The 13483-nt window shown below is 37.8% G+C and overlaps 1 protein-coding gene across 5 annotated transcripts in view; it reads left to right on the forward strand.

Moving 5' to 3' along the window:
• Nucleotides 1-13483, forward strand: part of EML5 (EMAP like 5) — a gene marked incomplete at its 5' end in the record, with an annotated part of 178982 nt that overhangs the window by 133928 nt on the left and 31571 nt on the right. For all 5 annotated transcript variants that reach the window (XM_014591388.2, XM_027775491.1, XM_027775492.1 and 2 more), the window contains 2 exon segments: nt 8850-8928; nt 10345-10474. In XM_014591388.2, coding sequence (XP_014446874.1) covers nt 8850-8928; nt 10345-10474 — 209 coding nt within the window.

Consider the following 13483-nt stretch of genomic DNA (forward strand, 5'->3'; position numbering starts at 1 on the left):
CTCTCTTAGAAGAAAAAAGAATCATTTATTTCATTTAATTTCTTATCATTATTATTATTATTTGACAGAGAGAGAGAAAGAGAAAGTGAGAAAGCATGTCACCAGGTCCAGGACTCAAACCACTGTTGGCCATGGGAGAGTTCATCACTTTAACCACCACATGCCACCTGCTGGCTCTGAGAGAGAACTTTTTAATAAAGTCTCTGAGCAGAAATAGATCAAAGATGGAAGACAGTAAAGAGGCATATGGATCAGTGAATGGCCATGGATTTCAGAAGCTAAGAAGCTTTAAGAGATGATAAAGGAAAAATGATCTAAAAACAGCAGTGAGGAACAAAGTGGGGGTGGGAAGGGCAATAGAAAACTTTATTTGGGAGGTTAAAATATTTGGAGAAAAACTAAAAATGGAAAGGAGTTCTTTCAGGGTTGAACAGGGTTTGTGGAAAATTCAAGTGGATGTGTGGTCAATGAGGCTAGTTCTGAAGACTTGGAGGTCAGAAAGGAAGTGATGTTAGGGGACCAGCAGATGGCATAATGGTTACATTGCTGGACTCCGATGTAGTCGACTGCAGTTCAAGTCCCAGACATTGCAACTTAAAACACGCTGGGCACATGTGCATGCATGCCCAAGATCCTGAGAGGAGAATGAAGGAAAAGGGAATTCGAAGTGGCCATCCCCTTTGGGGGGTGATTTCTCCCTTTCTGTCTCTCTGTCTCTCCAGTAAGTGCATGCACCCTATAGCAAAAATACCTCAAAAAAAAAGAAAAAGAAAGAAGGAAAAGAAATGATGTGATGTGAAAGCATTGACAGAGAGATTCAAGTGTGCATCTCTGTGGTTCATATTCCAAAAAGCAGTGAAGTTAGAGAGTAGGAGGCACAGGTGCCTTGGGGTCAGTCCTGGTTGGCTGACTGACCCCAAGATTTCCAAGAACGTTCTGGGTGGGATGTTGAGTCATGATGACTCCTCAGCTCCTCTTCCAGTACCCAGTTTGTTAATAGCATCAGATAAATAGCAATGGGAGGTCACCTAGAGAAGGAAGGTAGAAAGTGACCATCTGTTTTGTCATCGTATGTAAAGACGCAAAGTATGAAATAACAGATTTATTTAATAAAGTTGATTTTTACCGTGATCCAAATGCTTGTACAGAATTCTAGGTTGAAGCAACTTGTGAATGGCACTTTTTGCAGCTATCTTCAAAATTACTTTAGAAATTTTTTAAAATTTCAATTCTCTTTTATTTTTACCATTTCAACTCTGCTAAATTTGTTGAAAATATGAAGGCACATGTTCATGGGATTAATAGCTAGGACTCTTTGTTTCCACAAAATGAAATAATCAATGGGAGAGAAAATGAAGGGCCCGCTCTATGGCACAGCAGTTAGGCACTGTGCAAAGGAAACTGGATCCCATATAGCCTACCAGGGTTCAAGCCCTGGTCCCAGCAGCTTAAAGAACACACAGGGTGTGTGCATCCTAATGGGATGGAGGATTAGAGGGGAAAGGATTACAGCATGACAAAACTCTCCTGGGAGGTCCTTTCAGTCAGTTTCTCTGTTACATGCTTGTGTGCCCTCTGGCATTTAAAAAAAAAATTAAGAGGGGCAGCAGGTGGCATAATGATGAAGACGCTGGACTCTCAAATCGTCTACAGTGATTTGAGTCCCAGACCTGGCAACTTGAAATTCACACCAGGTGCATGTGCATGCACACCCAAAATCTAGAGAGAGAATAAAGGAGAAGGGATTCTGACATGGCCATCCTCCCTGGAGGCTGATTTCTCACTTTCTCTATGTCTCTCAGTCTCTCCGGTGAATACACATGCCCTATAGCAAAAATGTCTCAAGAAAAAAAAAAAGAAAAAACTTAAGAGATATTTATTTTACCAACTTTGAATTATTTGTGAGGTGATAACAATGGTCCATATAAAATTAACTTTTGTATAAATTTATTGTCACCTAATATGAAACAAACACTATAAACAGTTAAAATAAATATATTTCAAATATCTCCTCCACTTTAAAGGAAAATGTTCCTAATGATAAGTGATGACTAATCTTTGGTTGATCGTTTGTGCGTGTGTGTGGTTTTTTTTTAGTTGTTTTTTGTTTGTTTTTAGGTTTTTGCTATAGGGCGTGTGCGCTCGCCAGACATACAGAGAGAGACATAGAGACAGAAAGCGAGAAATCACCCCCCAGGGGGAATGGTCACGCCGCAATCCCTTTTCCTCTTGGGATCTTGGGCACGCACGCACACGCGCCCGGCGTGAGTTCTAAGCCACCAGGTCCGGGACACGAACCGCGGTCAACTACGTGGGAGTCCAGCGACATAGCCATTACGCTAACTCCTGGTTCCCTTGTGCGTGTGTTTTTTTTAAGTGATTTTAATAATTTTGTTTTTCTTTTAATAAATGTTTTTGTAGAAAATCTTGTATATTGGGACCAGCAGTTAGCATAATGGCTATGTCGCTGGACTCCCACGTAGTTGACCGCGGTTCGTGTCCCGGACCTGGTGGCTTAGAACTCACGCCGGGCGCGTGTGCGTGCGTGCCCAAGATCCCAAGAGGAAAAGGGATTGCGGCGTGACCATTCCCCCTGGGGGGTGATTTCTCACTTTCTGTCTCTCTGTCTATTTGGCGAGTGCACGCGCCCTATAGCAAAAACCTCTCAAAAAAAAAAAAAAAAAAAAAATACTCTTGTATATTTAAAGTAATTCATATTTATTAATCAAATTTTAAATATTTTTTAATTAAAGTATTAATAACAGTATGACATGATTGAGGCATTTTGTCTTTCCTTAGAATTCTGTTAGCATGGGTCCAGCAGGTAGTGTGTTGGTTAAGACATTATCCTCCCACATGATCAACCACAGTTCAAGTCCCAGACCTGGCAGCTTGCTTTCTCATGTTTCCTCTCTATCTATATGTCTTTCGCTCTCTCACTGTATGTCACTCTCTGGGAACGTGTGTGCCCTATGGCAAATTAATAATAATAATAATTAATAAAAATTAAATAAATAATTCAAAAAATTTAAATTATTAATTTAATTAATTTTTAGAGCTTTTTGCTATAAGTGAATACACTTGCCAGAGAGACAGACAGAGATAGAGAGACAGAAAATGAGAAATCACCCCTGGCAGGTGTCACTGGACACTCCCACATAGCTGACCATGGTTTGAGTCCTGGACCTGGTGGCTTGCTTTCTCACTTTCCTCTCTCTGTCTCTCTCTGTGTCTCTCTCTGGTTGGATTAAAATAAGTGAATGAATAAAGAAAATTGAATAAAATAATTCTTAAAAAAGAAAAGAAAAAAAATCATCCCCTGGGGGGATGGCCATGCTGCGGTACCTTCTCCATTCTCTTCTCAGGACTTGGGGCATGTATGTATGTGAACTGCAGTTGGCCATGTGGGATTCCAGCAACATAAACATTACACCATCTGCTGGTCCTAATTATTACTATTTTTCAATTTGCTATGGCATGTGCACTCACGAGAGAGAGAGAAAAAGGGAAAATGAGAAAGCAAGCCACCAGATCTGGGACTTGAACCATGATTGGCCGTGTGGAAGTCGAGCACCTTAATCACCATGCCACCCATATAAAATTATTTTAAAATTTAAAAAAAGAATTCTGTTGGCATATTTATTTAGTATACTGCTATATTTTATTCATTGATTTTCATATGTTTCTCTACTCTTTTCCCCTTGCTTCTTTTGAAGGCAGGGGGTAGTAAGGTAAGTATTTTATTAAAGAAAGTATTTTATTCAAAAATTTAATCTTTGTTCTATTTTGATCTTTATAGTGTTTTAAGGTATTGGTTATTTCTGACAAAACATGTAAATATATTTATCAAGAAAAAATTCCAAAATGAAAAAAACAAATCTTACAAAAAAGAGTTTTGTTTTTAGATAGAATATGTGGTTGTTATTGTGCGAGTCTTTATTATTAAAATCTGGTTTTGCAAATAACTTTTCTACAAATTCCTACACTGAAGATAATTTTCAATTTTCATTGTTTCTGAAGCTCATTAAAACAACCTTAACTACACATACTTACCAGCGAAAGATGATTTAGTTTATAAACCAGTTGGCTACATTTAAGGCATATTTAATCCATTCATTCAGAACATTGACATAGGGTAATTTTAGTATTTGTATGTCTAACAAGATAACATGTGTAAGGAAAGATTCTTTGGAGTACTTGTGTAGCTTCTTTTAATAAGATAAAAATGTCTTCAGAGAGCTTCTGAAGGAACAGAAGAAAGTGAAATGAGTATTCTATTTTAGATATTAAAAATAGGCATCACTCTGAAAATGGGAGAAAAGGATGGAAACGTGAAGTGGAGGCTAGAGTATGTAGAAAGTCAAATAGCAGGCACCCTTAATGTATGTGGCAGACAGCAAGAATTCATCATCCGTTTTAAGCAGGGTGATGTTTGCAAAGATCTCATTCTAGCATATGCTGCAACCTCTAAAAATGCCCACATAATCTTACACTATTTTAATGACATAAAGCATTGAGATCTAGCCTCGCATCTATCGTTGCTTGTTCAGTACTGATCTCTGGGTGCGGTGACAGTTTACAGTGGTCTGGAAGAAAATGCAGGATGGAATTTGGGAGGCTACTTAGTACAAGATAATGAATTGTTCTGAGTACTCTATGTTTCAAAACAAGAAAACTGAGTAGAGACATAATTGCCGTCTTGGACATGAACTTGTTTTATGTGGAAGTGACCTCCTTGTCATAAGCAGTGTTCATGCAGAGTTTAGATGACCACTTGTCACTGGTACTATAAACGGATAGTCTAGGCGTGTAAAAGAGGGTCCTGGTTTCAGAGAATGCATGCGATGACTTTTGTGATCCCTTCCCATCCTGCTTTGGTCAATATGCTATTAAGGGAAATTTGAAAAAAGGGGGGTGGGTACATTTCCTGGCAGAATGCCAAATTCAGCCTGGTTCGGAGTGACTCACTCTGCCTGTTTGCACTAACTGGCTGGGGGCTCCTCATAGGTCAGGTAAGGTCAGATATAGGGGACACTTAGGCTCTTCAGGCAGTTTCCATAAAAGCATCTCCAGTACTACCAGCCTTTTCCGTTGCCTAATATTTTGCTGTCTGTCCTTGAGAACAAAGATAAGCTTAAATATTTTGTTTGAAACTCAGATTGCATTGCAGAAAAATAAGAGTGGTAAGCTTTAAGTTTATAACCTATAACATGTTGAATTCTCATTTAACTAATTCTTCCTTTTCACCTTCTTTCTTCTGTTTTCCCTGCCATTAATGGAATAACTTGAGTCTTTTATTATATGCAGTCATAAATTCAAAACACCAGGCCTTTAATCTATGCATTGTAATTTATATGCATTTAACTTTTTAAAATATCTTATTACAGAAGGTATTTCACTAATGTTTTTTATTCAAATTCGTATTGTACTCTTTTCCTTTTTTTATCTGCTGCTGAAAAGAGGTTCCAGGTAATCCTCTCTTTGCTATGTTTACAAGGCCTAATTTTATATTTTTATCATCTTTCATATTTACCATTAATGGGCTATGTTACTTGGTGCTCTTTACTTCTATTCACAGTTTCCCACATTTTTTTCCTTTGGAATTTGTATTCCAAAATGAATATCATATTAATTATTGGACTTACATTATATAAGTATTTTTCTAACAATTTATCCATTCAATTTGTATAATTTTACAAGTTCTATCATTTTATTTTAAGCAATAATAAAAATAAATATATACTTCATTATCACATAGGATTATAAAATAAAAATTGCATGTTTACTGCTTGGGTTACAATTAAAGAGGAGCCAGCAGCTGGTGTGGTGGTTAAGGCACTGGATCCCACATGGCAGACTCCACTGTTCAAGTTCTGGACCCAGTGGCTTGAAAAACATGCCAGGTGCATGTGCATACATGCCCCAAATTCTGAGAGGAAAATGCAGAAGGAATTGAGGTGTGGCCATTACCCTTCGGGGATGATTTCTTACTTTCTTTTCTCTGTCTTCCACTAGCACACTCACCCTATGGCAAAAATCTAAAACAAAACAATTAAAGCTGTCTGAGAATTACATTGAATAAAGTTTCCTGATAAAACTGACTTGGAAGAAAACCCAGGGCTTCTACCATTCTTTGAAATGATCCTAGTTAAAATACATTTAGGGAACCAGCAGTTAGCGTAATGGCTATGTCGCTGGACTCCCACGTAGTCGACCGTGGTTCGTGTCCCAGACCCGGTGGCTTAAAACTCACGCCGGGCGCGTGTGCGTGCGTGCCCAAGATCCCGAGAGGAGAATGGAGGAGAAGGGATTGCGGCGTGACCGTCCCCCCTGGGGGGTGATTTCTCGCTTTCTGTCTCTATGTCTCTCTCTGTCTGTCTGGCGAGCGCACGTGCCCTACAGTGAAAAATCTCTCCAAAAAAAAAAAAAAAATACATTTAAATGTTAACTATTGTAAATTCTGTTTTATTTTTTACTTATGTGCATTCAAAAAGTACATGAAGTTCAGAACCAAAATTCTGTGATAATTTGGAAAGTTATTTATATGTTCTTTATAAGGACATTTATTCTTTATAACCCAATCAGTCATCCGACAGCCTGTAAGCTGCTTTATATAATGTATGAAAATACACATTTATTTTATAGTGCATGCTCAAATTACTTTTCTGTGCATGCTTCATTTACTTTAAGAATAATTTATATTGTAATTTCTGATTTACATATAATCATTGTACACCTTTGTGAGATACAGAGTAGTTTTCCAAAGCATGTATACATAGTGTAAACAAATCAAGGGGAGAAAAAAATCTCCAGCACTCATCATTGCTCTGTATTGTTCACATTCGAACTTCTCCTGGTTACTTAGAGGTATACAGTAAATAGTTACCAGCATTATTTACTCCTCTCTACTGTACTGTTGTAGGCCCATTGCCCTTGTTCATATGCACTATCATGATCCTCCTGCCTCAGCCTCTCAGCTGGAACTGCCAGCATGTTGTCACTTCACTTTCTTCTTTTTGAAACAAGGTCTCAAATTGTCTCGTCAGGCAAGCCTTGAGCTTGCAGTCCTCTGTCTCAGCCTTCAGCATTGCTGGGATTGCAGGTGCATGTCTCTGTGAGCAGCCATTAGACTGGACCAGGAACTGAACCCAGACCTCCTGTGTGGTCCCAGCTTGGGAAATTACAGCATCTTACTAGCGTGCACCTCTGCAGCTGGACCTTCACTTACTTTTTGTAGATAACAATCATTTTGAAAATGCAAATATATTTTTATGCTCCTAATTTTGTGAAACATGTGGGTTGGAATTTCTTCCACAGGAAAGTTAATTTGTATCATTTCCTAATTTCATTGTTGTATATTAAATATTAATTTATGGTCTAGGGGAAGGGGCCAGCCTCATGTGTAGCAGTTAAGTGCTACACAGAGGAAGCTGGATTCCACATGGCTGACCAGGGTTCGAGTCCCAGGCCAGGTAGTTTAAAAACACAACAGGGATGCATGCTTGTCGATTGGAGGGGAATAAAAGGACTGTGGCATGACCAGGCCCTGTTGGTGGGGAGGGGGGCAGTGGCTTTCTTTCTGTCTCTCTCTGTGTTTCTCTCTCTTTCTCCCAAGTGTGTCACAAGCTCTCTGGCATTAAAAAAAGAAAGAAAAAAATTGAGAGAGAGGTTGATGTAGATACATGATTGATTTAGATTGCTCATTCAGGTTCTTAAATTAGCTTCTGTGTTCAAGTTATTTGAGATTTTAAAAATGAACTAAACGGTGTTTCTTTTTAAATTAAACAAAGGTTTAGAGAATAGTCTCCATGTTTACTCACTCAAAATGTGAACTCACACAGCTTTTGAGTCATGAGAGACATCAAGTTGATAAATATGTAATAAGTAGAGTAAGGACAGAAGAAGAATTGGTGGGAGTAGTTATAGTGGTTACCATTTGCAGAAAGCAGTGTGGTTTATACTTCACTGTGGTTGTAAAATGTCTTCTTTGAGTAGCCGTCTATGGCTGTGCCATTAATCAGTACTAGAGACTTTAGGAAGCAGAGAAAGTAAAGGGCATGAAGGGACAGGTAATGACCACAAATTTGAACTCAGATGTGATTAATATCATCAATATTATAGAAAGTTCGTAGCAATATGAAAGTTCATGTTCAAGGGCCAGCCAATAGCATAATAGTTAAGATAGCTGGATCCCACATGGCTGACTGTGCAGTTCAGGTCCTGGACCCAGTGGCTTGAAAAATACACCAAGTACATGTTTGTATGTACCCCAGATCCCAAAAGGACAAAGAAATGGGGAGGGATTGCAGCATGACCGTCCCTCATAGGGGATGCTTTTTCACTTTCCCTCTCTCTGTCTCTCTCTGGCAAGTTCATGTGTCCTCTAGCAAAAATTGAAAAAAGAAAATCACATTCAAGAAGAAAGTATTGAGACCTGCTGTATGCAAGATATTCTGTTGAATCCTTTAGAGAGCAATACAAACATTATTGATAATGTATCCATCAAATTTTTTTTGAGTATTTAAAATGAACATTGCTACATTTAAAAAAAAAAAATCTGCTCTTGTGCCATTTTATTTTTACATTAAGAAACATACACCAAGGAAATTAAAAGTAAAAGGAAGAAAGGTCCTAACACTTTCTTTTGAAAGTTTCTTTTCTTCTAACAGTTTCTTTTCACCTTCTTGCTGTAGAAGCCCTCAAGATGTAGGGGCCTAGTCCGGTGGAACTCAGAGTGGGTTCCGCTTTGGAAGGGTGTGACAGATGCTTCCCCAGAGGGCAGGTGTGGGAGCCTCAGTGAGGGCACCCAGTGATGTGTGCCTTTCCTCCTTCCCACTTCTCTGTTTCAGGCCCCCAGTGAGCAGGGCCCCGCCTCAGCCAGAGAAACTCCAGACAAACAATGTAGGCAAGAAAAAGAGACCCATAGAGGTAAGGCGCCCCACTCCCCAATGTTACTAAAATGTATCCAGGGTACATTTTTATAAAACCCCAAATTCTTATCATTAGTTTTCACGAAACTAAACATATTGAATAACCTTATTGTTGTTTGTTTGGTTGAAAAATTGATTGCTTAACTCTTACCCAAGACCGAGTTTTGGATTGATATCCTGCGTCTCAATTTTTTTTTTCATTCATTCCTCTTTTACTTTTCCATAATTAATACCCTGATTTGAGCTATATCTTAGAGACTTTATAAACATAAATTTGTGGGAATGACACGCTCATAGAAGCACAGACACCTTGGCAATGTTTTATCCTTAGTGATTTGAATGTGTAAGTTGAAGATTAAATACTTATATTAAATCCGGAATGCTTACCCCAGCAATATAGTCACTATGTAGGATTTAGGAAGACTGTTTCTCCTTGTGTCTTTGTTTTGAACAAAAAAGTCTTACAAAGTAAGTGAGGAAGAAGGTTCTTCCAGGCCTTTCATGATCCTGCTGTCAGCAGCAAATAAGTAAATTCCACTAAATCAGGCACAAGCAAGGTGTGAAGCTGAGGGAGGGTGATTGCTAGAGCTCCCTCTCCCACTCAGCCCCACTAAAGCAATGAAAAGGGACACTTTCAGTTGCAAAATTATTTGCCAGAACTTTAGAGACAATGTACTTAGTTTTTGTCCCTGGTTTCTAAATGTACTATTTATATTCTTAAAAATACAGAACTTGGAAATAATTTATCCTGAGTTATGTATGCAAATCAGATCTTTTGGCTAACAGAACACAAGTTGAAACATTCTTCTTTTGGACACAAGAAATATCTCAGTATTTAACAGGTGAAATCTTAAGAACAAAAATTTTTGAAATTGGGACCAGCAGTTAGCGTAATGGCTATGTCGCTGGACTCCCACGTAGTCGACCGCGGTTCAAGTCCCGGACCCGGTGGCTTAAACTCACGCCGGGCGCGTGTGCGTGCGTGCCCAAGATCCCAAGAGGAGAATGGAGGAGAAGGGATTGCGGCGTGGCCATCCCCCCTGGGGGGTGATTTCCTGCTTTCTATCTCTCTGTCTCTCTCTGTCTGTCTGGCGAGCGCACGCGCCCTATAGCAAAAACCTCTCCAAAAAAAAAAAAAAAAATTTTTGAAATTGAATAACCGTGCAATTTGCTTTTACTTTTTACAACTTTATATATAATAGAAAAGTATGGAATGCATTTTTTCAGTTACCCAAAACAGATTACAAAGAAAAGTACATCTAGCTGAATTTTGTGTTTGATATTTATAAAATACCCTAAATGCATCCTCCATTTTGACTGGAAGCACTAGTACTAGTATACAACAAAACAATGGTGAACATTTGGACATGAGGAAGGATATAATTATATGATGGCTTACTCATTATTGTTACAGGACCTTGTGTTGGAGCTGGTTTTTGGTTATCGAGGCAGAGACTGTAGGAATAATGTTCACTATTTAAATGATGGTGATGATATCATTTATCACACTGCATCCATTGGAATTCTGCACAATGTTGCCACAGGTAAGAAAAAGCCCTGATTCTCTACCTGCCCCCAATTTTCTTTTTAATTTAGAATTTTTTAATATAAAAACCTAAATTTTTTATTGAAACTATAAAAAATAATCTAAATATAAGAGAGAAATAGTTAATAATTATTATTATCATTATTTGGAAATTTTTGCTACAGGGTGTGTGCACTCACCAGACAGACAGAAACGAAATCATTCCCCAGAGGGTTGGCCACACTGCAGTCCCTTCTCCATTCTTCTCTCGGGATTTTGGACATATATGCACATGCACCCACCATATTTAAGCCGTATTTAAGCCACCGGATCCTTTTTAAATGTATATTAAATTGGGACTCAAACTGCATTCAGCCTTGTGGGAATCTAATGTCTTAACCACTATGCCACCTGCTGGCCCCTAAAAATATTTTATATTGCAGAACTTTCTAGCAATATTTCAAGTAACCAAGCTTTAGTCTGAGAAGATATAAGATAACAGAGAAAGATTTCATAATACAAAATGCTTATTAGTAGTGAAGGTTTACTATATGTTGAAACTATGGTTTATAGAAAAATCACTTGTAACTTCTGTTTCCTTATAACCTCATCCTGAGAATGGATGGCTTGGATGGTTGTCTCTGACAGTGATTGGAAGCATGTTGGGTGGGGAAGTGTTTTCATGAGGTCTTTTGGAAAGGCAAGGAAGAAGGCTAAGAAAGCTGCATATCTGTAGTTCTACCTCGTGTGAACTGAGAAGATGAGAAAATATTTCCTGATGTTTATTTAACAGTCCTTTGGATTGTTGAAGAGCAAATAATGTTTTCTTGGCACCATTTGATGATCCTACTAGTAAAATTAAATATTTAGTTTGGTACTGTTTCCCTGTATTATTTCTTTTGATTTTAAATAATTTTTTTGGTTTACAAATAATCACTTCATTTTTATGGGGCACAGTGTAGCTTTTTAAAAACATGTATATAGTATATAATAAATTAAGAATATAATATTCATTGTCTTCAACAGTGAACATTATATATACTATTATACACATTCCACAGTAGTACTAATTTCTTTTTAAATATATATTAAATTGGCATATTTACTCAACTGTGATATATAGTTCCATAGGCTATTTCAGTTGTTTACATCCATTCTTGTGTGTGTTGCTTATTTTCTCCCAAACACCACTACCTTGGAGCTTCTCCTATGTACCTGTTACTCTCCACTTGTATGCCATTGGGTAATGCAGTTTCCAATATAGAGCATGGACATTTGGTACATGTTAAGTGGGGATATACAGTATTTGTCTTTCATTTCCTGCATTTTGCACTGTAACTTCTAGGCTCATCCACTTTTTGTCAAGTGAATTTTGTTTTATTACATATAATTATAAACCTTATAAAGTCCAAAAGTTAGAAGTAAAAATAGAGGGTGTTTAGCTCAAACATTTCTGACTTTTTATGTAATAGCTTCTCTCCAAGTGGGTGAAGAGTGGCTTGATTATGTGAGTGATAATCCCTCAGGCCTAGTCAATGTTAATCAGTACTATGATCTTAAAGAAAAGAATTCTTCAGGATCACACAGAAGTTAATGGTAGTTTTTCATTTAAAAATTTAGACTATTTAAAAGTACTACTTAGAGTGACCAGCAGTTAGCATAATGGCTGTGTCGCTGGACTCCCATGTAGTCAACCACAGTTCGAGTCCCGGACCCGGTGACTTAAACTCACGCCAGGCACGTGTGCATGCGTGCCCAGGATCACAGGAGGAGAATGGAGGAGAAGGGATTGTGGCATGGCCATCCCCCCTGGGGAGTGATTTCTCGCTTTCTGTCTGTCTCTGTCTGTCTGGGGAGCACACGCGCCCTATAGCAAAATCCTCTCAAAAAAAAAAAAAAAAAAAGTACTACTTAGAAAAGTCTTTTTAATTGATAATATCCTTTAATTATTATCTTTTAATTCTTTCATTAATATCCTTCAAAGAGAAGGGAGAAGACTTAAGACAAGAAAGGAATGAATGTGTAAATAAAATCTCGTGTTTATACTTGTAATTTCATTTTTCATTTTCCAGTTTGTAATTAAGAACCTTTCTAATGATGAGAGGTGGAGGGAATGGGCAGAGAATCAGCTGGGCATCAGCTTCAGTTCTGATTATTTGGTATCTCACCAGTTTGGGGGAACATTGCTATATGTTCATAGTCTAGGAAGTTTAGATCTGTTGCTATTAGCTGATCTTCTACTAACTTAGACAACAGCCTATGTAATTACTTACTTATTTAACTGAACTCTTGACTCTTGAAAACACAAAGCACATTTCATTTTGAGAAGTTTTAGAGTAATAATTAGGTCTGTTAAATATAATTGTTGAGTTTTGTTTTGTTTTGTTTTTGGAGGACCTGGTATTCCTGGCCCTCTATAATCCAGATCTGATCTAATACAACTTCATTTTCTGCTCCTTCATTTCATTTGCACAAGCCTATCCTTATCACCTCCTGCATGAACTACTGTCGTGAATTCCTTTACTGCTTGGTTCAAAAAAATTGGGCCTCACAACTGACTCCAGAATAAAAGTGAAATATGAATAAATAAGGCCCAAATTATTAAATAGAAAATTACCACTGGTTTCTGTGTGACCTTGCTGAATCCTTTTCTTTGGAAAACCAAAACAGAAAGGTCATGAACAGTCACTCTAAATCCTTCATAATTTTAGTTCCATTTTATCTAACTATTTTTCTTCTTCATGACTCTCCACGTCAGCCAGATGAACTATTTATATGCATACTCAGCACATTCCTGCCTTTGTGCCTTTGCTTAAAGTGTTCTAGTAGAACATCCTTCTTTACTACCCTCTCATTTACAAAATCTGTTCAGTTTTCTCGGAAATACCATATTCCTCTGGTGAGGAGAATCTCTAAATTCCCATAGCATTTTGGTTCTTAACTTTCCTGTGGTACATGGTATCTTCAGCCTTGTTTTTATCTTTTTTAAACTTCAATCCCTTTAAAAGTTTCTGATGCATTTTTCTTT

This window comes from Tupaia chinensis, unplaced genomic scaffold (assembly GCF_000334495.1).
Source record: "Tupaia chinensis unplaced genomic scaffold, TupChi_1.0 Scaffold000568_1, whole genome shotgun sequence".
NCBI classification, from domain to species: Eukaryota; Metazoa; Chordata; class Mammalia; order Scandentia; family Tupaiidae; genus Tupaia; species Tupaia belangeri.